The sequence below is a fragment of the Plectropomus leopardus genome, chromosome 4 (genome assembly GCF_008729295.1).
Source record: "Plectropomus leopardus isolate mb chromosome 4, YSFRI_Pleo_2.0, whole genome shotgun sequence".
Classification (NCBI taxonomy): Eukaryota; Metazoa; Chordata; class Actinopteri; order Perciformes; family Serranidae; genus Plectropomus; species Plectropomus leopardus.
The window spans coordinates 15,320,988-15,344,977 of record NC_056466.1 but is presented as its reverse complement, the minus strand read 5'-3'; the positions used below and the strand labels follow the sequence as shown (position 1 = coordinate 15,344,977).

The window sequence follows — 23,990 nt, the reverse complement described above, 5'->3', positions numbered from 1 at the left end:
ATGTTCGCTCAGGGTGCTCAAAGTTTTGATGACTAAGAGCTAATTTAGGCAGCCAGCATATTGTTAAGGCAGGGTTCACATGGTCTTGGAAAACCTGGAAAAAGTCATGGATTGTCACAATTACATATTCAAGGCCTGGAAAAGCAATTGAATTTTGCTGTGTGTGAAGAAATTCTTAGCAAATAGTTAATGTGTCAGTTATTTAGGTTTATTGAATATCTGGCCCCTGGCCTCAAGTCATTTTGTAAAAGTGGCCCCCATGCAAAGCAAGTTGAGTGTCTCTGCTGTTGTACAAGACAAACAGATTTTGACAATGAAGAACAGCACAACAAAAACATGTCATGCTCAGTGAGCAAACTCATCAATCAAATCCAAAAAATGAGGAAGGCTTGTCCAATCATGACTTCCTTAACAAAGACTGCTCTCGTGGCTATATGTCTTCAACTTTTTCAGTTGTGCACATTACTGTAAATGAATGTTTTAATGAAATCTTTGAACCTTTCCTTCAAGTTGACTCTCCTGACAAAAAGCTAGATCTACAGCTACACATCTACAACTGATGTTTTCTCTATGAATCCTCTCCTGTCAATGTTGTTATCACGGTTACATTTTGCATTTCCTGCTGTACAAGACATTACACTTTTCTCATTTTTAAACCCACCACCCTTCGCCCCCGTCAGTCTTACCTGTCTTCCAGCACTCAGTGCTGCTCTCAGCCCTCTGTGGGGGTTTAGCATGTGTTAACATGACAGATTGAGCCCCAGTGGGAACCTTAATTGCATCATTTCATGGATGCGAGTCAGTGCTGTGGTCCGGGAGAGTAAACAAGCTCTGAATCCAGGAGCAGACAGAGAGAGAGTGAGGGAGGAGAAGGAAGGGGAGAGGGGGAGTGATGGAATGAAGGGTGGATGTAGAGATGAACGGAGAGGATCATTAGGACAAAGCTGATATATAGAAGAAAAGAGGAAGTAATCAGGAGGGGATATTGGTGTAAATAACTGATGCATTTGAGAAGAGTGAAATATGAGTTAGTGGAGGTGTGAAGAGTAAAAAAAAAAAACACATGACAAAAAGCAACAGCCTTGCATAAAACCACCCAAACTTCCTCCAAGGTGGTCGCAGACTGAGGTTTGTTTTGTTATGTGATAAGCCGAGAGTTAAGTGAGGCAGAAGGAAAAGGCAGCAGCAGCAGACTGGTCGGAAAGTGTGTCTTCATTAGTAAGTGATCGGGGCCAGGGAATATGAGATCTGAGCTGCCTCGGTCGTGCGTTTCAGCAGTAGTACCCTCTGAGTCAGCCAAGAGTAAACACATGAGGTCACAGAATACACCATGCAATTAGGGGTGTGACAAACCCAGATATACAACCGGGGGGATTGACATACACACACATGTACACATGCAGGTACAGACTCACTGAAACATGTTTACACAGTCCAGATCCAATATTCTCACATGAATCAATATGTGGGAGCCTGCAGGGGCCACGATTTATATTCAGAATCACAGGAGACCAGTGCCAACGTGGACAAACACAGATGTTAATGCACAACATTAATCAGCTTTGCTCCCCAGCGCGGAGACAAGACATCATGACTTCATGTGTTAATGCGTGACATCAAGCCAAATGTACAACATGGCTGTACATTTAGCAGTGCTTTTGTGGTATGTTGGTGGTGAATGTACTGTTAGATCACAGTGGAAACACTTATTCATGGTGCAGAGAGTCAAACAAGACTTGAAGGGATGTCACAATCATAGTGAATTTTGGGAGACATTTCCAGAAAAGTGTCACGGGTGGACATGGGTGGTATCAGAAAAATCTAGTCGTTTGAGTCAACAGTTATGGATCATAATGTGGGTGTGATAAAGGAGCAGTGCCAAACATCAGGAAAATATTGGGATAAAAAGACCTCTTTGTTAAGGTAGTTAAAATACCTTAAAACATGGTGGTCTGTGTTTAAAATTATTTAGTTTTACCATTTTTATTAAAGGGGCTACCTTTTCGTGCAAAATTGATTTATATCATACTATAGTTATACAACTTTGAAAATGCTATTAACAATTAGGTCATTAAAACACATATTTCACACCGACTCCAGACTTTTCAAGTTTCCATGTACGGCTGGGTAGAATTATATATGGGCTTTCCACTACATAAGTCACTGTTCTGTACCTGCACCGCCAATGAAGTATGTACTTGTTGTCACAGGGGCACCGAAATAATCACTTAATGCTTATTTATAGAGAATGCTGTTGAACATATAGAGCTACACCTGCAGGGACTGCCATTAAAAACAAGGTGCTAACACTGACGGCCAAACACAGACTCAGCACTTAGCAAGGTACAGTCAATGTGTAACACACCTGGTGGCTCAATTGGTAGCGAAGGCGCCCCATGTGTTTAGGCTGTAGCCTCATTGCGGAGGCTGCGGGTTTGAGTCCAGCCTCGGCCCTTTGCTGTGCATGTCATCCCCTCTCTCTCTCCCCCTTTCACGCTATACCTGTCCTATCAAATAAAGGCAATAAAAGCCCCCAAAAAATCTTTAGAAATAAAAAAATATTTAAAAAGTGTAAAACTCTCAAAAGATTGGTGACACAATGATTTCAAAATCATGTAAAAGGCTTCAGATCAAAGGACCAGTCACGTAAGGAAAACTGCATCATAACACTTAACAGCGCAATTACCAAAACCATAAAAAAAGAGATTCTAATTGTAATAAACCAGAATTGTTCACCTTCTCAATATCTCAATACCTTCTGTACAGCCTACAACACAGTCTGTCCTTCACAACACTCGATGAGATGAGAATAACATTTAATGGTGTAAATAATGTAAGAAACCTTAGAAACTCAGGAAAAGCTGAGAAGCAATCCCACTCCTTGAATGATGCAATAGATTTAATGTGTGCAGAATAAACCAACAAAACAAAATTACAATATAGAAAAACTACATAAAGTAATGTTGCAAATAACTTGTATGATTTTAATTGTCTGTTTGCATGAGCAAAGTAAAGTAAAATAAAAAGACAAAATGATACATTAATGTGAATAAATGCAAAAAAGCCGGATCCAGGAGTGAGTACTGTATGTTTGCATTCTGTGTGAGTTAATGTTGACTTATCATTCTTAGACTTTTTATTTTCAGTTTTTTAAAGATGTTGAAAGCTGCTGAATGCACACTGTGTACACAAACTTTAGCAGAATAAAATATTGAACAAAATAGGCTCGCTCATGTCAACATTGCTATGAACACCCAAGACGGACGTCCAGTTGGAAGTCATAAATTTGCCAGTAAAAAACTCTGAGAATTTCACTGAGATTAACCTCACAGATTTCTAAGAAAAAGAAAAAGATTTTTTTTTGGTCAAGGACTAACTGCCAGGTAATGCAGAGCAGGTGGATACAAATGCAGGGGACAATGGGAACTCAGGAAGATCGCTCTTTAATCCAAAGAAACAGCAACTGAACATCCCACAACCAAAACAAGAATCAAACAAAGACTGAACTGAAAACCAGGACTTAAATACAAACTGGTCTGATGAGGGGATGAAGTGCAGGTGGAGAAAAGGGTGAAAAAGCCCAGGTGAGGGGAATATGATGAAGAACAGGTAGGGAGCTGATTGGCTGGGAAAAACTCGGGAGCAGGGAAGGACTAACTAACGAGGCTGATGCAGGGCAGGTGTGTAGATGAGTAAATGAGGGAGGGGAAACCAAGAAACACAATCTTCAATAATAATCTGAGTGAAAACAAAGATGGACTTACTAATAAAGCCAATTTAAATAAATCTAAGACACTACAGTCTTATCCAAAGTCTTAAGACATCAGGGCACGGACTGTGACAATGACACCACTGTGAAAGGTTGGATCAACCTCATCACACCACAGACGCCACCTGTAAACAGGGATAATAAATGACCATTATTTGAACACCTAATCAAGATGTTATAGTTCAAAAATTGTTACAAAATGAAAACTGTGATGACGCCTAGGATGTTACCAAACCAGCAACTGGATGTCCTTACTGGTTGTCCTGTAATGTCGATATATGATGTTCACACTAACGGCATACTGTGTGAATTCAGATCAAAACATCCTAAAAACTAAAAATAATAGGCCAACATTGACTCACACAGGACACAATCCCCAGACTCCTGGGTGAAAGTCCTGTGCTTTGGCCAATTCATCCACAACTGCTTCCTCCCTGTGGTTTGTGTTGCTCTGCATGCTATTAGTTTCTGGCAGAAAGCCCTGAAGGCAGACTTCTCCTTACTGCTAAACCTAATTTAAGAGCATAATTTGATTAAGTTTAATTTGATTGATTTATCCAACCTTGTAAAGTGAAGCAATGTGGGTCCTATTCAGAAATTAATTTTTTTTAAAAAACATCACTAGTTTTTCTCAAAAAAATATAGTGTCATCTCTGAATTCAGTGTGGAAATATGACTTAATAATCCATGAGAATTTTCCAGTTCTTGTTCTTAAATTTCTGAGTTTTATTCTCGTACTTAAACCATAGAGATTCTATAACTTTTTTCTTGTGAATTAGTTTTTTCTTGCAAATTTACAACGTAAGTGTCAGAATTTTTTTTCTTGTAAATTTGAGACTTTTTGTTAATGTACCAATTTAATCTTAGACATTCTAAATACTTAATATAACTGCTGAGGAATATTACCCCCATCTCCTTTTTTTTCACCTGCAATGGCCCTGATACAATGTTGCTTAATTCTTTGCATCCATTAATAATTTCTGTGCTTGATTTCTGAGTAGAAGGCAGACGTAGTCCCTAAACAAAGCAGCTATTACATATCTATTGTATCACCCAGAGGGTGTAATAAATTACTACAGAATAGAAACACAAGTAAATAGAGGCTAATGAATTGCTCACTTTCGCCTGGATGAGCTGAAAAAGAATGACGTCTTTTTAATCATCAGGCTATTGTTTTTTCCTGCCCCGATCTTCCTGTCTCCTCCTGTTACCCTATAAGTATTGCTTGTGCTGACTCTTTCACTCATGTATACAATATTATAGCATGCACTTCCAGCCATCTCAGTCTTGCAAATATTTGGTATACAGGCTCCTCATGTTTATTCAAAGTACTGGGTTACACTGTTTGGAAAAGATAGCCAGACAAGGGCCCTTTGGGAAGGAAAAAGAAAACTATTCCAAATGAAAAGTAATGATTCATGCCACAGATAGTGTATAAACTCAAATATACGCTGGACCTCGCAGCACTATTGGACAGTTCCACTTTATGCAATTTTGATTGGATCTGAACAGTGCATAGACAACTTAGTATTGCATTACTCTAAATATGGCAGTGTGTGTGCGCTCGTGTGTATGTGTGAGTGAGACTGGAGTGAGGTGGGTGGTCTCCACTCACTATCATTATACAACACAAAGCCTCATTGGTATTTTGAGAAGGAAATTAATATTGCCATCAGCAGTGGCTCTTGCGTGTGTGCCTCCATGCATGGACGTGTTTTGCGTACTTCCGAATAACAAGAGTGGAGAATTTCCACTTCAAATGAGGACATTCTCAGGCTGAACTTTTGAGCGATGCCATGACGCTGCATGACGACATAGCAGCCATCTCAGCTCTCTCCTCACTGTCAACTCTGCAGGCAGCTTTTCCATTCAAGCGGGAGCAAGAGGAAAACCCTGGGCCTGACGCCACGTTGGCCCTAGTTTAACTTAAACATCCTTCTCTTTACTCTTTTTACCTGGCTGAAGCACAAACCATCAGTGGAATATTGCAGCTGACTTACCAGAAATGAGACAACTCGCAGTATGGGGCCACAACCAAGAACAGGGTTCTTAAACATTAAATTACCATCCCATAATGACAGATTATGTCTAGACTAAAATCTAAGGTAATGCTTTATTTCACAGGTCAGTCATTTTTTGCTGATTTGCAAATACTTGAGACTTAAAGTTCAATTTTTCTTTGAGCCATTTTTACATAGTTATCATAGAGTGAGAGCATAGAGACAGAGAGAGAGACAGGTTGAACAATGGAGAGGGAAAAAAAAGGAATTTTTTTAGGAAATTTGCTTTCTCACCAAGAATTAGATGAGACGCGCGCGCACACACACACACACACACACACACACACACACACACAGACCACAGACTCACAAGGTGAAAATAATACCAGGGGTTGCAACATTGTAGCTGCTGACAAATAAGTTTAATACACGTAATTAGCAAACTTCAGAGGTCTTGGTAGGTACATTTTTAAATGTTTTTCTTTTTTTTTTTTTATCTTTGGACAGAGCAACTTTTCCCCGTTTTTTCTTAATGCTAAACTTAGCCAATGGCTTCCTGGCTGTAGCCTCACTTTTAACGGTAAGATATATGAGATATGTGCAACAATCTTATCAGGAAGCAAAAATGTGCTTTTATTAAAATGGTGAACTATTTCTTACTTAAGGATGTCATAAATATGACTTAAAAGTTGAGACTAAAAGTTCATCCTTTAACTTAAAACTGCAGTTGACTGAACAGTTTCGCCACGAGGTTCACTATTAGTGGTTTTGCAGCTGGATGCTATAGTACTCGGAAAAGTGAAAATTTTAACATCTACATGTCCATGACAACTGGCCAACTCCATCTGCAAATGAAGGTCATGTCATCCGATAAAAAGCTCCTCAACAGCTATCGGGCCTTGTGGTGCAAATGTTTGGTTAGAAATTCAACATATAATGATGTTAATATTTGCAATGATACATGAGTACTGACTAAATATTTACTCAGGATTAAATTAAGCTTTTTCAAATTAGATATTCTACTTTTCCAATAATTAAGTGGTACTAAATTAAACAGAGAACTTCCTTGGAAATGATAAGGAAATAGAAACCTTTTGTCGTATATTATGAAATACCAAAAACCAAAGAGACAAATATTTCAGACATGCTATAAATTTTAATAGACATATTGATATTTCTGTAGAGAAACAAAGTTATCCCTAGTTTTATTTACAATACAGGAATAAAAAAACATACAGTACAATGGTAAAAACGACATAGAAGAACTTAAATAATTATTTTATTTGTGTAACTACTTAAATAATGAAAATGGTTATTCTATTCACACCACGCCGTCTCAGCAGCTACAATGCAACTTTCACATTAAGTGCTAAAAAAAATTATAATTTTCCATTTTACAGCATGAATTCCATTTTGACCAGGCAGAGTTGATTTATTTCAGCAACACAAGCGAGGCGGGAGATGAAGAACAAATACATCTTTTACGGACACTGAACTTTAATTGACCATGATACTTAGACTTGTTTTTCAAAATAAAAGCTGGAGGAGAGAGCAAAACTGCAACCGTTTGCCTTCAAAACTGTTAAACACAGCGATTGATGGTTCAGTTAAGACTCCTTTTATGGAATTAAAACAACAAAAGATCAAATGTGGAGCTCTTAATAAGAAAGTTTAAGAGGACATGGGCATGCATGTGTGTGAGCTGCATCTGTACGAACTTCTGTCTGGCATCTGAGAAGACACAGTGCGGCTCCAGACGATCCCAGTCTTTGTTCTGACTACGTGTAGGAGCCAGATGTTCATTAGAGTTCAGTCGACATTATCTCCATTACACAGAATCTTAGTTTCATCTTCAATCTGCTCTCTACAGATAAGATCTGCCTCTGAATGTGAACAGCTTCCACAGTGACTTGGTGGCCCTACGAGATGTTTGATCATCTCACAACAGAGACACATTTCTGACAGTGGTAATGAAACCACATGTCACGGATAAGAGTTAGATGGACTCGGCCAACTGCTCTGAATTACTCTCTGCAGGCACAAACATGCATTGCTTTTATCATTGGGAGAAAAATATAAAAGAAAAGTATAAAAATTATTGTCCTCATATGTCTCTCTTTCGTAACAGAGGAAAAAAGCTGCATATGTATAAGTACAAGAACGTGAAATGACATGAACTGACAAGCTTAGTGTAAAACTGCTTTCTATAAACACCATTTTCTCCCATATATTATTACGCTTAAAAAAATAAACCCTCCTCTATGATAACAATAGTAATGCTATAGTTTTTTTTGCAATGCTAAGTAGTACTTAGGTAAGCTCTATTGGAAATATACATCACTGCGCTATCTCTTCCCTTTGTAGTTTTGAATTCAGGTTCAGTGTGTGATGCAATGAAAGGAGACCATTCCTGTGATAGTGTGGTGCATGTGTGTATGTGTGTGTGTGTGTGTGTGTGTGTGTGTGTGTGTGTGTGTGTGTGTGTGAATGTTAAACTACTCTCATTGCGCTTTTCAATAAAATGTTTAAATTCATTTTGAATAATAAAGTGAATGAAACAAAAAATGAATACAGTGCATGGGAGCCAATAACTCCGTTCAGATTGTATGAAACTGGCTTTGACGAAACGTTCTCACTCCTATTTCTGTGTAGGTAACAGTCCCCTGTTGCAGATCCATTCTGTACATTGATAGCAAGTGAGTGTTGCGAAACAAAGTATACACACAGTATACTGTCATGACAATGTGCCCACAAACTAAATACAACATAGTAAGTGAGACGACATGGTTCGTCTCCCTTTAGGATAGTGTAGCACAAAGCACTGCGGGCTCTATGTGACCCGCTCTCATGGCCTTAGAGGTGCAGAGTGTTCCTTCAAAGTCTGTGTGTATTTATTTAGCTGGGTTTTGAATGGACCACGAGCACAAACTGGTTCTTGAGCCACGCCACTCCTTACCCCTCAACAAACAACTGTCCACTGAAATGCCTCAAACTCCATTTATTTGGGGGGTTTAAGTAAGGCAACAGTTAGCCCCTAAAAAGATCCAAAGTCTTGGGTTAAAATGTTCCTGTTGGAGTTCCTGTTCGTGTGGATTCAGCCGTGTGCGAGTGTTTTCTGAACGAGAGAGGAAATGTCTGAACTTCCATAACTTGGCCATGCTTATCAATCATCTCCTCTGCTGTCTGCAGGTCCCTCAGAAGTGTGAACACGGCTTGGATGCCAGGCCTGGTGCTCAAGAGCAAGTAGCTTATAGGCAGAAGAGGAAGAGTTTGGTGATGAGGATGAAAATCAGTTGGTCGGGGATCCTGTGTGTATTTTTATGAGTGAGTGTACATGCCTGTGTGGGTATGAGGGAGATTAAGAGGCCGTTTTATGGACACCTTGTTAGAGTCTGCTGGTGGTGGTAGGTAGATTTGTGTCAACTTGAGGATGACAGCGGGGAGCAGCCCCCCTCTGCACACCCCTATACAATATAGCTGGTCAGGTCTAGGAGGTACGAGGTCATGTCGATGATGTGATCCAGTATGCCATCTTTTTCCTGGTCGTTGGGCATGCCCCGCTCACTCTTCTCACACTGGGCCCCGGAGTAGCCACTCTTACAGAGGCACTTGTTGGGCTCCATACACACTCCTCCATTGCGGCAGGCTGGTTCACACTTAGCTACAGAGAGAGAGGAGAAGAAAAAGTTAGAAAAGATGAGAAGGAAGTTGTTCTGTTTCATTCATTCACTAAAGATCAAATAGGTTGCTGAGTATGTATAACACCGTGTCCTAACTGGATGCAACTTGAGTTTCAGCAACTGAATCTGTTTGATTACATTATTTCCTAGTGGACTGACTGAACTGACTGTGAGTGATGCAGCGCAGTGTGGCTCGCTTTGACAGCCCAGCAATTGCTTCACAACAGTTGCTTCACAGTGCTTGAAATTAAGACGACTGAATTAAAAAAATTAAAAAATTAAAATTATAGGACATTATGGCGTTCCCTCCAGTGAGGAAGATGACGTGTTTTTCAAGAAAAGGGTACAATCTCTTTTCACCTATATCAAGCCAACCCTTTACTTACCAATGTAATGTAATAATGGCATTTTAGCTGCAGTCATGAAGTTTAACAGCCAACTCACTCACGGAGTAAACTATAAACTAACAAAACTAAATGCATAACTGGCAGAAATAACCACATTCTGAACAGACACATTATACACACAGACAGAAAGTAGCTAAAGTAAAGTAGCTTGTAGCTAATTTAACTGAAAATTAAAAGCTTTTCAGTCCAGCACTAGGCCTGATGGGAATGTGGGCATCGCAACAGTAAATGGGCATCTGACTGGAGGGAGATGGCAACGGAGCTGAGTGATTCTGTAAATATTGCGATATGCTAGCAAGCTAGCTTGTTTTACAAAGGGGAGATGACAGTTTGATGGAGTGTGGAAGCTCCAACAATATCTATAAATTACCTGTGATAGTATTGTTGTGAATATGAACAATGAGGAAGTAAATACTCAAACATCTTTTCAGTGGTTATGTCTCTGAGTGCATAGCTAATAGATAAGTGGTTTGTTTACATGACGTGACGGAGTTGTATTTTAACGGATGCAGTGTGACGCTCACATCCAATTAGGACACGCTGTTAAGAAAAAATGTGGCAGTGTGTACACATCTGGAGAGGAGCAACACCTGGATGTTTGTCCAGATGATACTACTCCAAAGGCAGCAGAGGCAAATCTACTAAGAGGCACTCACCAACTCGGCAGAAGGGTCCCTCCCAGCCGGGGCTGCAGCAGCACTTGCCAGTCGGAGTGCAGTGTCCGTTCTTACAGTGTCTGGAACAAGCTGTCATCAGCAGCTCTGGAGGCTCCACCTGACGCTGGCACTCCTTCGGGGCATGAGGCCTGCAACAGTTGTTAGAGGGAGGGAAAGTCAATATGTGGCGGTCGCAAGCATCACATGGCATGCTAACAAAAGACAAAAGAGTTTGGCATGAATTTACTATTATTGTGTAATGTCTTTAAATAAAATCACACCCTGATACAATTAAGATACGGCACAACTGTGACATAACTGCCTCCATTTAGGCACAACGTCTTTTGAGCATAGTGTGACAATTTCAACAGAATATAATCGTTTACTTTAAATTAGATTCAACTTTATTGTTAAAGTCAAAGTGCTGAGGCAATGAAACAAGGTTGAGCACTTTCTGTCGAAACCCAGCATCGAACCAGGGACCTTTAGATCTTCAAACATTCTCCCAGCTGAGCTATTTCGGGTTGCAAAAGCACATGACACAGCTGCCATATTATAATCGAATCCTAAAAGTAGTTAAATCAGTAAATTCCATCTCCAGTAACTGGGACCCAAAATACTGTTGGTTATCATTTGAGGTGTCAAATAGAGAGTGAATACAAAACATTAACATTTTAAAATATTTTGCAACCTGATAAAACAGTCTCTAGCTTTTGCTTGATACCTAGTGTCCGTGAAAAATGTTGCATGTATTATGAATGCCGCTGTCACACTGAACGTCCTGCTGGACCCGTTCGAACTTTAAAACTATATATGGACTAAAAGAAATTCTCAAATATTTGTATTGAATGGACACATCTAATTCTGAGTCGGGTACAGACCTACATACATCCAATAACAATGACTGTGCTGGAAATAATTATAGATGTAAACAGGGTTTTATTGATTTATCTAAGGCAAGCAAAGACAGTTTAAAGGTGTATAAATACACTGTAACTCACGTTTGGATAATTTGTTCCTTAAATTCTACCCACTTTCAGACTTTTGGCCTGTTACGCTACACAGCTAATCAGCTCTGTATTTGTTTTGTGCTCAGCTGCTGGACCAAGTGGAGAAACTGGCAGGATTCTTATGTTCAAAATAGAAATGACTTTCCCAGTGTCCACAGGTTGTTTGATTGGTCTAGTAAAATGGATGGTTTACTTCTGCTTTTAGAGGTAACTTGGTATGTCAAGAAGAGCTTTTCAGTAAGAAGTTATACCTGCCAGCACACATCAGTTCATATTTTGTAGATCACAAAGTTTCATGCAAAATCAATTCCTGACTTAAAATAGTCTGCTGACTGACAAACAAAGAGCACGAACAAAAACAAAACACTCATCCAACTCTTCTTGGCTGAGTTCCACAGTAATATTATACTGCAATTCTTGTATATAACGTGTTATATTTAAACATCTAACACTTCACTTTGAAGTATCATGATAGCTGTAGCCATTTGTTTACTGTAAAGCTATTTTTGAACCAACAAGTGGGATCAACACATCTGCCATCACATATTGTGTGTATAATCCCAGATGATAGGCAGGACCATCAGCTTTTGTTAATATGAAACCGAAGTGGCACTTTTAAAGTGGTGTACTTTAAGACCTATGTTTTGAACCTCTGTGGCTAGTTAAAAATCTACCTATATGTCTATTTTCGAATGATTTGTCATTGACGTATTGGTGGCTTTTCTCTTTATTATAAGCGTGGCGCTTTTATTGTTTTGTTTTTCTTTAATTCTTCCTCATTGCATAACTAAACAACACAAAGGGTTAACACAGGGCTCTCGCAGATATAAACATAATTTGAAAAATGCAGACACACACAAACATCTCCACACCATATGCGTCAAGTCTGAACACCAAAGAGACATATTGTGATCATTCCATATTAAGACAAACATCCAGACACGCATATCAGCAAATGGGCTGAAACAGAATTATTTCATATCACGCTCTACAAATCTGGAAATAATACAGCAAGTGCGTAATCGAGTTCAAATGTGAAGCGTCTGTTAGCGCCTGCTGTCAACACACACACACACACATTCGTCTGAGTGTGTTTGCAAAAAAGACAGAGCGGGAGGACTAAAGATGTGTAAACAGTTCTGTTGTACCGAGGTAGAAAAGCTAACAAGGCAACACAATTTGCTGGACATGAACGGACACACACACACTTTTACACAGGCTTGGCAACTGGACTCTTGTAGACTGCTCCTGGTATGAGAGCTGAAGCGTCAGTAGTGAGGTCAGTGTGTGTTTTTGGTGGAACAGGCCTCATCAATCATGCCTGAAGAGCAAATGGTCAGTCAGCAATAGAAATAAAACTTGATGGAGTTCAGGGCTGAAAACCAAGAGTGAATATTTTGTTTATTCAATCTAAAATCCGACTTAAATTTAACGCATAATATTCATCCAGTTGAGCTTACTGTGCATTCACTCTTAGATGCTCTCAGAATTATGCTGTGGGAAAATATTGATCTGTTTTGTTGAATCTCACCTGCTCTGACTGCTTGTGCAATTATAATGCTTATTTTACCTATTGTACAGGGCTGACTGTGTGGACAGACACACATTTCATCTTTAAATATAAAATCAGTCAGATGGTGGATTGTAGGTATGCACTATATTGGATGTTTTGCCGAAATCCGATATATAACAACTCATTAGGCTGATTACCAAAACCTAAATCGATATATCCACTTTTTTCCCCACCTAATGTTAGTGCTCAAGTCTCTTCTGTAGTGGAATTAACATCATGTTAAGCGTTCTCTTATTATGATGGCCCACTGGCAGATGGTGACATGAAATAAAATGATTTTCAATGTATGTAATGTTTATTCATTATGCAAAATGAGAAAAATACTTCAACTAGGGGTTGATGTTTTGTTCACTTTGTCAATAAAAAAATATCAGTTTGTGATATCGCCAGAAAGCAGCATGTCAGCTGATTCTGATATTTTATTTTAAGGCCAATATTAGTTGATACGGATCATGTGCCCATATTATTGTGCATCCCTAGTGGATAAATGACTGCAACTAAGTTGTTTTGTGGTGATAATCGTATTTCTTTGACTGTCCGAGTGTTTACTTAGTTTGAAAAATGTGTTGCAAATGTTCTGACAGACACACTGACTGATAGCAGTGTGCAGTGACAATACTGTGACTGTGTGAGTTAAAGTTGCTTTAAATTTGGAGGATGGAGGGCGGAGGGGGGTTGATTCCCATGCTCCCATCAGCACCCAACTCCAGACTCCATCCATGCTGGCTTTTGTTGTTGCAGGCTGCATGTAGTTACAAAAAAAAAAAGAACGAAAGAGGGAAGCAAACAGAAAGAGAGGGAGAGAGAGAAAGAGTAAGAGTCCCTGGAGGATTGGGGGGTCTGTAGCTAACACTGTTAATAGCAGGCAGGGGTCAGCAGCGCTACTAAACAGTCTGTACGACTGCCAGGGTGGCTGTGAAAACAGCACCTGCTGGTAGCGCCACTTGACAAAGGCAGCTGGGTCAACAGCCACTGTGGGAATTTATCAACTTTGGGAGGGGTGGTGTATGTGTGAGCGAGGGAGTGGGAGAAGGGCGACAGTGCTCCCACATAAGATAGTTACATACAGAGAGAGAGAGAGAGAGAGAGAGAGAGAGAGCGGCGGGTGTCCTAGACAACAGCACCTGCTGGCAGCGTCGATAAAAATAAAACAGTGTATAAAATGCAGATCATGTCATAATTAAAATGAAAATAGAGTGAGAATGACTGCACAGCTTAAAAGATAAGGCTTCAGAGCATTTAGGTCTGCACTCTCAGCAGTGTGGATGCCCTGCTTCAGATTTGTTCCTGATCTGTTTGAACAAATCTGTTTGATTATTATGTTTGTCAGTTTGTCAGTGTGTGTGTGTGTGTGTGTGTGTGTGTGTGTTTAGCTTGTTGGCTCTCAGGGTCCATTTGATTGACGTGAGGTATATGTGAGAAAAGGGCTGTGGAGTGGTGTACATTGTGCACCCTAACAATGGCTTAATCAAACGGCCCAGTGTGGTCTCTTTTGCTGTTTTGTCATCTGACTCCATTGTTTGGGGGCTTCTTTTGTAGCTTCATTCCTTGTTTTAATTGTGCAAGAAATTTACTGTGTATTGTAGGAGCCAGGGCTATTCAGTGCGACTGGCAAGCAGCTTTGTTGAGGGGAGGACCACAGCAGAGATGTAGGAAGATTTAGGAGGGATAGGAAAATAAAGAAAAGGCTTTTTTTTCTGCAGCGTGCTGGGAGCTAGCGTACCGCACGCTCACACAGGCTCACAGATGTGCATGTTCGCGTGTACGCACCACCCACACAGTTTATATCTGTACACACAAAACACAGAGAGGCACACATACAGATAAATATATCCACAAACGAGCACCCGCTGTCTCCTTCGCCTGCACATCCAGTGATTTGTGACTTCCATGTCTAATGCAGTTCATAAAGGAGGTCCCAGGACCCTATTCGAAGTTCACTGTGTCTTTTTAAGGTCTCTGCTCACTGTAATTCAATCAGCCCAGCCTGCAGCTGACAAAACCTGAACGTGTGAAAAGTCTTTCATAATACTGCTTTCCCTTCTTCTCTGTGGAGAGGGGCTGAAACAAACAGAAAGGCAAATTGCATTTTACAGCAGAAATCTGCAGGAGGTCTGGCTCTATATGCTACAAATAAACTATTGCAGAGGACTAAATGTAAGGCAGGCTCTGTCCAACTGCACGGATGGAGTGCAACATGTGCCTTTTGAATTATGATATAATAAACATCTAACTTTGCTATATGACTCCCATGACGTATTGTATATACAGAGAGGGGCTGAAACAAATCCCTGTTTTGTGCTGTATCATAATATCTTTGTTTGTTCGTATGTTTCTCTTCTCAGAAAGAAATGGGTCTTTCTAGCATTATTTGTTCCTGGCACAAATATAATGCTCTCACTGTATAAATAATTATGTTATCAAATGCAGACTCATTGGGACTGAAATGTAGCCAAAGTTGCCCGTGAATGCCTGCCTACAGTGTAATCTGCAGCAAACTACAGTCAAACTGAAGTTTCACTCCGTTTGAGTCAACTGCTTCACTTAAATATTGTGTGTTTAAGGTAAATATAGAAAGTAAGATTGCTGAAAAGCAGAAGAAGAAGCCACTTGCCTTGTCTTCGACAAAATATATGTGCGAGAATTTCCATTGTTGGTTCTGTATGCAACACTTACAACATTATTATAGCAGCAAACCAGCACTTACTATGTAAAGATATAGTGGAGTAACGGCTTCCTGGGCAGAGAATACAGTCACGGTGGTGGCTTCTTAGAGTTGTTTGCTGTAGTAAACCAGTCGAATAGTGCGTGTATGTTAATGCATGTATGTGTGCCACTGGCTAACTTATCGCTGCTGCGGCTCTTCACTGTCCTCATACTGCATAAGCTAGAAGCCACCAGCTCATAAGCTAGAAGCCACCAGCTCAGCAACCTTGCCATGTTGAAAATCATATCCAGACAACTCATATGCACTGAATTTCACATGGACCTCCTTTAAAGGAATCATCTTAAAAGTTTCCCTTTCAATAAATGTCTGTTAAGTAACTATCTAATGCCAACTGTGGTAGCACAATGGTGACTGAGCCAAAGGCCCACTGTTGAAAGCATTTACAGTATTATGAACTGAGCATCTAAGATGACATTGTTGGGAAAAATCACAAGTGCATGTGGGTTTTTCAAACATGAGTAAGCCCAGAAAGCAGAGCTTGTACCTGTGTGTGTGTGTGTTTGTTTGTGTGTGTGTGTGTGTGGGTTGTTTTGGTGTGTCCATTCAGTGTCACTGACAGGCCGGCAAACAGGTCTGTGAAAACTTTACGGTGGTCACATCTCTTTATATCTCTTATTAATTCAGTCTCTCTTTCAAACTTGGTGCAGACTAATTTGGATCAGTGTTTTAGTACTGATTTGGAGGTGGCTGACGCTAATTTCATCTTGCCGTTTAAGGCAAGATGAAAGCGCGTTCACCTGGGTGTTTCCATCAATGACAATTGGAGCCAGAGGCGATAAAAACTCTTGACTATTGCAGAGTCATTTGAGCTGGGTGTTAATGCAGATTGTACGTATTTCCATTGCATTAAAAAGCCAGATGTCAGCAGGTGTTAGACGTTTTTTTGTCCAGTGGGAATGGCTGGTCCGCCAGAGAGGGTAGGTGGAGCTAATGCAATAGACTCATTTCTCAACTAACATGTTTCAATTGGGGTACTGTTTTTTCAGGTCTCTGCTAACGTTGCGAGTAATCAGTTGCTATGGCTGAACAAACAAAAGAGAGACGACTACAGGCATTGCGGATCTGTAGGAAGTGAGATCCAAAATCACCAACAATTACCTCTATTACCTCTATATTATATGTGCCATCAAAATGAACAAAATGTAGACCTCCAAGATTGTGATTCTTCTTCTTGATTGTGACAATCTTTGGAGAGGATATTTGGTGAGGAGAAGCTAAACTAAAATGTCAACTTACCACTGATTCAGAGTTTTTAACTTCATCTGACAGTCACCATATAGGCCCCATATGATCAGAAATATTTCTCTCCAACTGCTATACCACAAACAAGTCCTGTCTTGCTCCCTGTCTCTGTCTTTCTCTCACACCACACACATTCAGCATGTTTCTAAATGCATGGTGGCCTATTTATTATTGGAGTGGTACTCCAACTGACAAACAAATACCTAGAAATGAAGTCATCTGGCCAGGACATGTTTACACAAACACTACTGAGGGATTTTATGGCTGATGTTTCCCTGTAAGCCTTTGCCGCCCTCCCTACCAGTTCCTCTTTCCCCCTCTATGTTCCCAAACACACAGTTGATCAAAACACAGTGCTAGATGCTATACCGGACCACAAAAACCACCATACTCTAAAACAAACCTCTTTATGAGAGGGGGCTTTAGGGTCCAGATGTCCTGGCAGTATGGAAAAGAAAAACGGGGAGGACCACCAGACTTGATAACGCGCTAAGGTCAGACATGTTAGCTACCCCATTTACTCCCCCCATGACCCCCCACCCTCTTCATCCTCCCTGTAACAAGATCATAACAATGCAGCCAGAGTGTATTAGGAGTCAAGACTCCAACACCACAGGGTCCACACAGACTAAACAAGTCCACTTGATGGTGGAAAGAATTGTTCTTTGGGAGAAATGCGTCCAGCGGCCAAGCCAGAAAACATAAATACAGAGCAAGCCACCAGGGCCCCTTTGAAACATCTGTGGTGTAATTAATTGTGCTAATGCCTGGGTGGCACTGTCGTCACCCAGGAATAATCAGCTGCGGATATGTTTCTATTGTGATTTCGAGTCATGCAAATTCTCTCTCTCTGAGTCTGCTTCCCTTATTCTATCTGCCTTTCTTAATCAAATCAGACCTAGCCTAAAGAAATAATATTCGTTTTCGGCTTTTTCTTGTGCATTCAGTACGTTCAAAGTTGGACACAACCTACTCACTGACCTGAGCAGATGGGCCTACCCCTACAGGATTTCACTCTCTCAACTTCCTGCACAAGTGTTGATAAGAAGATAGACAAAAACATGGGGGGTTCAGCTGGAAACGTAATATGCGTTTGGTTTGAATTACAAAGTCTGCTTATGTTTGTGGTGATTTCCTTACTGCCAGGATAATATATCAGACACAAACACTCATACATGCCTACTATATCATGTGGGATGAATTCATACCCTGTCTGCATATTTTCTCATCTTCAGTGACAAAATGTTTCTCACACGTACTTGGCTTTGCACAAATAGTTTATAGATCCATCACTATCAGAATGATGTCTAATACATATGGTAAGGATTATGACTAAGTGACACGCGCACACACGTTTGAATTATGAAGTTGCACTCGCGTATGTTCCCCACACATTCCAGTTGTTTAACATCAACTAATTAAGCTTTCGACTGCACGGAAATAGACTGGATTGCAACTGCTCAAAGTTAAAATGGTGTGTCTGTGTGTGTGTGTGTGCTGGATTGTTGCCGAACTCTGTCCACAAAATGACGAATAAAATGTGCTCTATGCATGAGCATGTATGTGTGTTTTTCTACATGCGCTGAAATAAAATATGTAGAGTTCTCTGTGCTTGACAACAGGTGCCTTTGTGTTTTCTTCACTCTCAGCAGAATAAATCCTGCTGTCAAATGCTCTGAAAATAACCAGAAGGCAGTAGTTACAAAAGTGAACATGGCCAGCTAAGTCAGTGTTGCTGTTAGCAATACTTTACACTAACATTTTGAAATTCTGTGCTTATTCTCCATTTACTGCTTGGCATTTGTTTTGGCCCAGGCAGGTGGTCATGCGACAACTTGTTGAAGAGCACCAAAGTTGTGGTTGCGGCATATTTTAAGTGTATGCAAAATTGCCTGGATCCAGACCTTTAAATCTGCCCACTCTACCAAGTTCAAGTTGACTGATTTTGTCTTGCGTTGTGACATGAAATGGTGGTTTCTTTGTCACAATAAATGACTTCCAAAATTTTTAAGTGGTGATTCGAAACCAATTGCGATATAGCGCAATGCATCATATCCCCAAAGTTGGGGGAAGGGAATGTCTTGGTGCCACACTATGCAAACATGGACCGAAACGCCAATAAAAATTCCTGTAGCTAGCTAAAAACATTAGATATCAGCAAGTCAAATGTAATAATGTAATTTTACTCCCTTTTGTCTCCCAGAGAGGGAGAGTAATAACAAGCTTCAGCTTAGCAAAATACTTGCTGCTTCGGGTACACTAAGTGTCAGGATCCCACAGCTTCCCCCACTCTCTCGGCTGATCCCTGACTTCTGTATCCACTTTTGTCCTCTGAAATGCTCAGTTTTCAGCAGCTTATTAAAACTTAGTTCTGGGTTCTTTACATTGTTTTATGTATATCCCATCACACTACAGTTTATAGGTATTTTTCTGTTAGCTTTCGTTAGCTAGCAGATGGAGAAGACACGGACGCACCTTCACTCAATATAAAGTCAATGGAGAGCAATGGATTGTTTCCCCCCTGGTGGGGGCGCGACTTAAATGTGCTTTGTCTCTGTAGGGAGTAATAACAACAACGGCAAGTGTTATAGACAAGATTGACGCTGTTGTTGAAGCTGTTCTTCATCAACATGTCGTCTTAATCTCTCAGACAACGTGGTTTGCTTTACCTCACTCTGCTCCACTATTAAAACCCTGCAAAAAAGGTATAAAGGCATAGCTATGCATCAGTGTGGACTTACAATGACATTATATTACAGCAGACACTTTGGCCTTTATTGATCGGCTAAGATAAATCTTATGTCCCTCCCCCTTACAAATCTGTCAAATGGACGGACAAGTAAAACTGAAGGTGGAAACAGAACGTAAACAATTCTGTCTAATATAAGACAATGTGTGAAGGAGACATTAATAGGTAGTGACAATGTAAGGTTGAAAATTAACAAGAGAAAACATCACTGCAGTGAAATGTGATAGACTACAGATCCATGGGTTCATTAGAGTCGGCAGCATGAGTGCTTTGTATGATATACTGATCATGATTATATTAGTCTCACCATAAAAAAAAAATGCATGGAATTCAGGATGGTGTGCTAGTTTTCTGACGTCTCATTATAATACATAGTTTACACACATATGACGGTTGAAAGAATATGATTCACTCAAAACCCCTTTCCAAATTAGAAACCACCTCCCACCCCCGAGGAGTAAAAGTAAATGTATGTCATGATTGTACCTTTTCGGGTCTACTAGTTTGTAGAGTTTCCCGCTGTGTGACTGCGCCATGCTTTTACTGCTAGCCAGTATGTAGACTTCACCTGCAAAAGAGGAAGAGTCACATGGAAATGGGCCATCAGCATTATTTGCATTGCATATTTTCATTGTACAACATATATGTCCCAATAATGAACTTTTCTGACAACTATGCAATACCTGTAATAAAATGACAGGACGAGGCAAGACATAGGAGGATGAAAGTAGAGGACATAAGGAAATGAGGTAGATGAGTGTAGCTACAGCTTCTGCATCGCTGCACTTGCCAAAGGACTTTAAGAAAGAGTTTAATGGGACAATTGGATACTCATGACTGGGAACCATGCGGATAATTTAATGAGGAACAAGCCCGCAAGAAAATTCCATAAGGGGACAAATTGTAAACATGTGTCTGTGGGGCCCATACTTTGGGACCCGATCCCACTCCTCCATGATTCTTGCACCACTAGCAAATCATGATCAAATGCAGGAATCTTAAAATACCTCGTCAAATAATAACTCCAAGACCTGGCAAGGACTGTGATCAAACATTTCTGATGGCTGTGTGAGTGATCCACATCATGTGTTCATTTTAATCAGAAACACCAGAGCTGACAGTTAATAATTCTGGGAGTGTGTGGTGGGGATCCAGCTGGTAAAAATGTTCTGTATCATATTAGTCCGCTCACCTCAGCTCACCCTACCTTATCTTAATGTGGCGGTGCCCCCGGGTTAATATTAACACATCTCTCTACCCATGCAAAACATCGACTTGTAGGTGGCCCAATACGAAGCTTGTAAATGAATCTTTGCTATCTTATGGAAATGACAATTAATCCAAAGGGAAGTATGCACGATTTAATATCCTGTTGGAACAAGCATGGCGGTAGAGTTAGACGGGCATTAGTTTCACTTAAGTGTTGCAATTTCCCCAGATTTTTAATCGTGTTTTTATGCATCATGCTGTGATAGTGCAAAATATCTTTCAAATGACTTACAGGAAAATTCCTCTCTATAATGTTAACATATGTAAAACTTATAAATATACGACTACAACTATACTGACTGTAAACCATGATTTTTCCATAGTTTTGATATACATAATTTGAACCAAACAACCCGTCACAGGGTCATGTTGTAAAACTCCCAGTAATTTCAGAAAATAAGTTAACACATAGCTGTCACTCATGTGGATATAGGAAAGAAGGACAGCGCAGAGGAGGAGAGAAAAGCAGGAGAGCTTGATTGAAAATCTGAGAAGAGATATATAATTTGCATGTTAGTTTCTTATTAGAGTTGTTACAATCAAAATAGCATCAGAAATGCTTAAAAACTGCTTAAAATCGTGGGTCGCTTACTGCCAAGTAAGTCCTTGCACCGATACCATAACATGTTATCTTTTATTAATATATTTTTAAGTAGTTTCACACCCTCATAAGGATCGTTTTTCACTTTTTAAGTGGTGTAAAAAAGTCGCCAAAAGTTCGAAATTTGGTATTTTTTTTTACATTGGACAGTCCCATCAATTTAGGGTTTAAACTAAGCCATGTCATATAACAATGATAGCAATGATTTCACATCCTTTCAGAATTAGAAGTATACAGCTGTCAATTGTTTTTGCTGCTATGGTATCTGATTAGTGCTCGGTATTGGCTGACACATAAGTTCAGGCATCAGAATTGATGTTGTTAAAGAAATAATGGTATCGAAATATCTCTATTTCTTATCATCACCCTACTGACCTAGTTCATCTTCTCCAAAACCCAAGATGTGTCCAACAAGCATGGAGCCGCAGAAGCCAGCTGAGCCCAGACACAGAGCTTTCTCCTGCCACTGTTCTCCACTTGCTGATGTTGACAACGTAGACTTCTGGAGGATCCGCAGGTTACTGAGATAAACAAAACACAAAGAGTGAATGAACTGTTACAGTCATTGCTTTTTCAGTTACATATCTCAAGCAGACTGTTAGATTATACTACTCATGATGAACTTTACAGGACATGTACATTTCTTATATTTATACATTACTGTTCAAGTGAAATATAATGCAGTCCACTTGCAGCAGTATTAGGCAAATTACACTGAGATCTGGAAACAGGGACAACTTTTACTTCTTGTGACATGGTTCACTGACCCATCTTCCTTTTCCACAACATGTCTCACATGGTGTTATTTAAGACCTCTGCTTTTAGTTTCAAAACAAACATCATGCCGGAGCCTTCACTTAGCCATAACAGTATGCCCTCAAATTGTAATGAGGCACAGAATTAGGCGACCACACATTGTTTTAAACACAGTGCCAACTCCTGATAGTGTACTTCCCCCCTGCTATTTACTTCCTTTGTTTACTCAAGTGTCAGTGTTTGACATCAGCAAAGTAGGATAAATTACAAACCAAAGAAAAGTGTGAACAGCACAGAGCAGGATGTCTAATCTCCATTTACACTGAATGGGCCATGCCATAGTGGTGACAGTAACATAAAACTTGTTTTCCCCCCACGTGGATGGAACTTTGTGTTTACTTTGGCATGTGCCGATGCAAGGGACAGATTTTCAGTGTGAGAGGAGAAGAAAGAGTCATGTTGATCTCAATAGGACTTAAGATGTCTGTCCGATAACTCATAAATCCCTTGTACATGAACAGTAATAAGATAAAGCCACTACAATGTTTTTTAAAATAAACAAGTGTGCAGGGAGTAAATCTAGATTTCAAAACACAAAGAAACTTAATTTATCAGATAATCATGAGTGCTGTTTCAACAGTCATCCGTTTTCATTCTTACCCATTTTTATCTCCAAACACATAGCTGCCATAAAGCCTTCTCGACTGGCAGCCCCTATAAATGAAGCCCCCCACAGGTGGTGCTCCTCCACTGGACTGCAGGTCATAGACAGAAGGCTCATTTTCTGGGGAGGGGAAAGGAGGAAAAAGCTTAGGCACTGTTGCGTACATGCAACACCAGTAGACATAGTGTCAGCATTGAGGCAATATAATCCGTCTCTTTGAGATATAAGTAATCACTATATTTATCAATCTGCATCCTTCAGTGGTTAAAATCTACTGAAGAATTATTATAAGTCAGTAGTCTATAAGACATAATGGTTGTGTGGTTTCTATTAGGGAAACTCACTTCGATAAGAAAAAAAACAGCAAAAAGTGAATCTTGATTTAAATTGAACAGCAATATATTTGACTTCTTCTTTGGCAGCCAACTAAGACTTTGATACGTCTTTATCAAAACTGGAAGAGAATGTATTCATCTTTTATTCATGAGTGTGATGGTGAGGCAATATGGCAAGTTCTCTGGATTACAGTTGTCTTGGCAAAGGGAAATATGAATGGAGGTTTGCTGCCTTTAAAGAATGCATGATCCAAGACTTGGTGTGCTCGATTTCCAACTGCAATCACTTTGCAGTTTGGGTTACTGTTTAAATCAAGCATCAAGCTGAGGGAGAGGTAGTCTGTGGCAATAACCAGCACTTTGAGTTGGAGAGATCAAGGTTGAAGGATCAATTTGGGTTGCCAAAACATTGTGGCAAAGATAACTAGCTCAGTGTAATTCAGATCAAACAGCAGTCATTTGTTTTTTGTGAAAAGAAGACGGCTAAGGATTGTGAAGGCACTGCTGTTATTGATTATTTTCTCAATGTGAGAAGAACTAGGCCTTCTCAG

At 40.0% G+C, this 23,990-nt stretch overlaps 1 protein-coding gene across 1 annotated transcript in view; it reads right to left on the bottom strand.

Annotated features, from left to right (window-relative positions):
- Positions 1-8,266: 8,266 nt before the first annotated feature.
- LOC121942278 (hedgehog interacting protein) overlaps positions 8,267-23,990 on the bottom strand; it is a 39,312-nt gene continuing 23,588 nt past the window's right edge. Inside the window, exons 9-13 of the mRNA XM_042485444.1 lie at positions 23,101-23,224; positions 22,060-22,205; positions 20,301-20,382; positions 10,513-10,661; positions 8,267-9,430 (exon numbers count right to left, since the gene is read on the bottom strand). Coding sequence (XP_042341378.1) covers positions 9,234-9,430; positions 10,513-10,661; positions 20,301-20,382; positions 22,060-22,205; positions 23,101-23,224 — 698 coding nt within the window. The 3' untranslated portion in view covers positions 8,267-9,233. The remainder of the gene's footprint in view (positions 9,431-10,512; positions 10,662-20,300; positions 20,383-22,059; positions 22,206-23,100; positions 23,225-23,990) is intronic.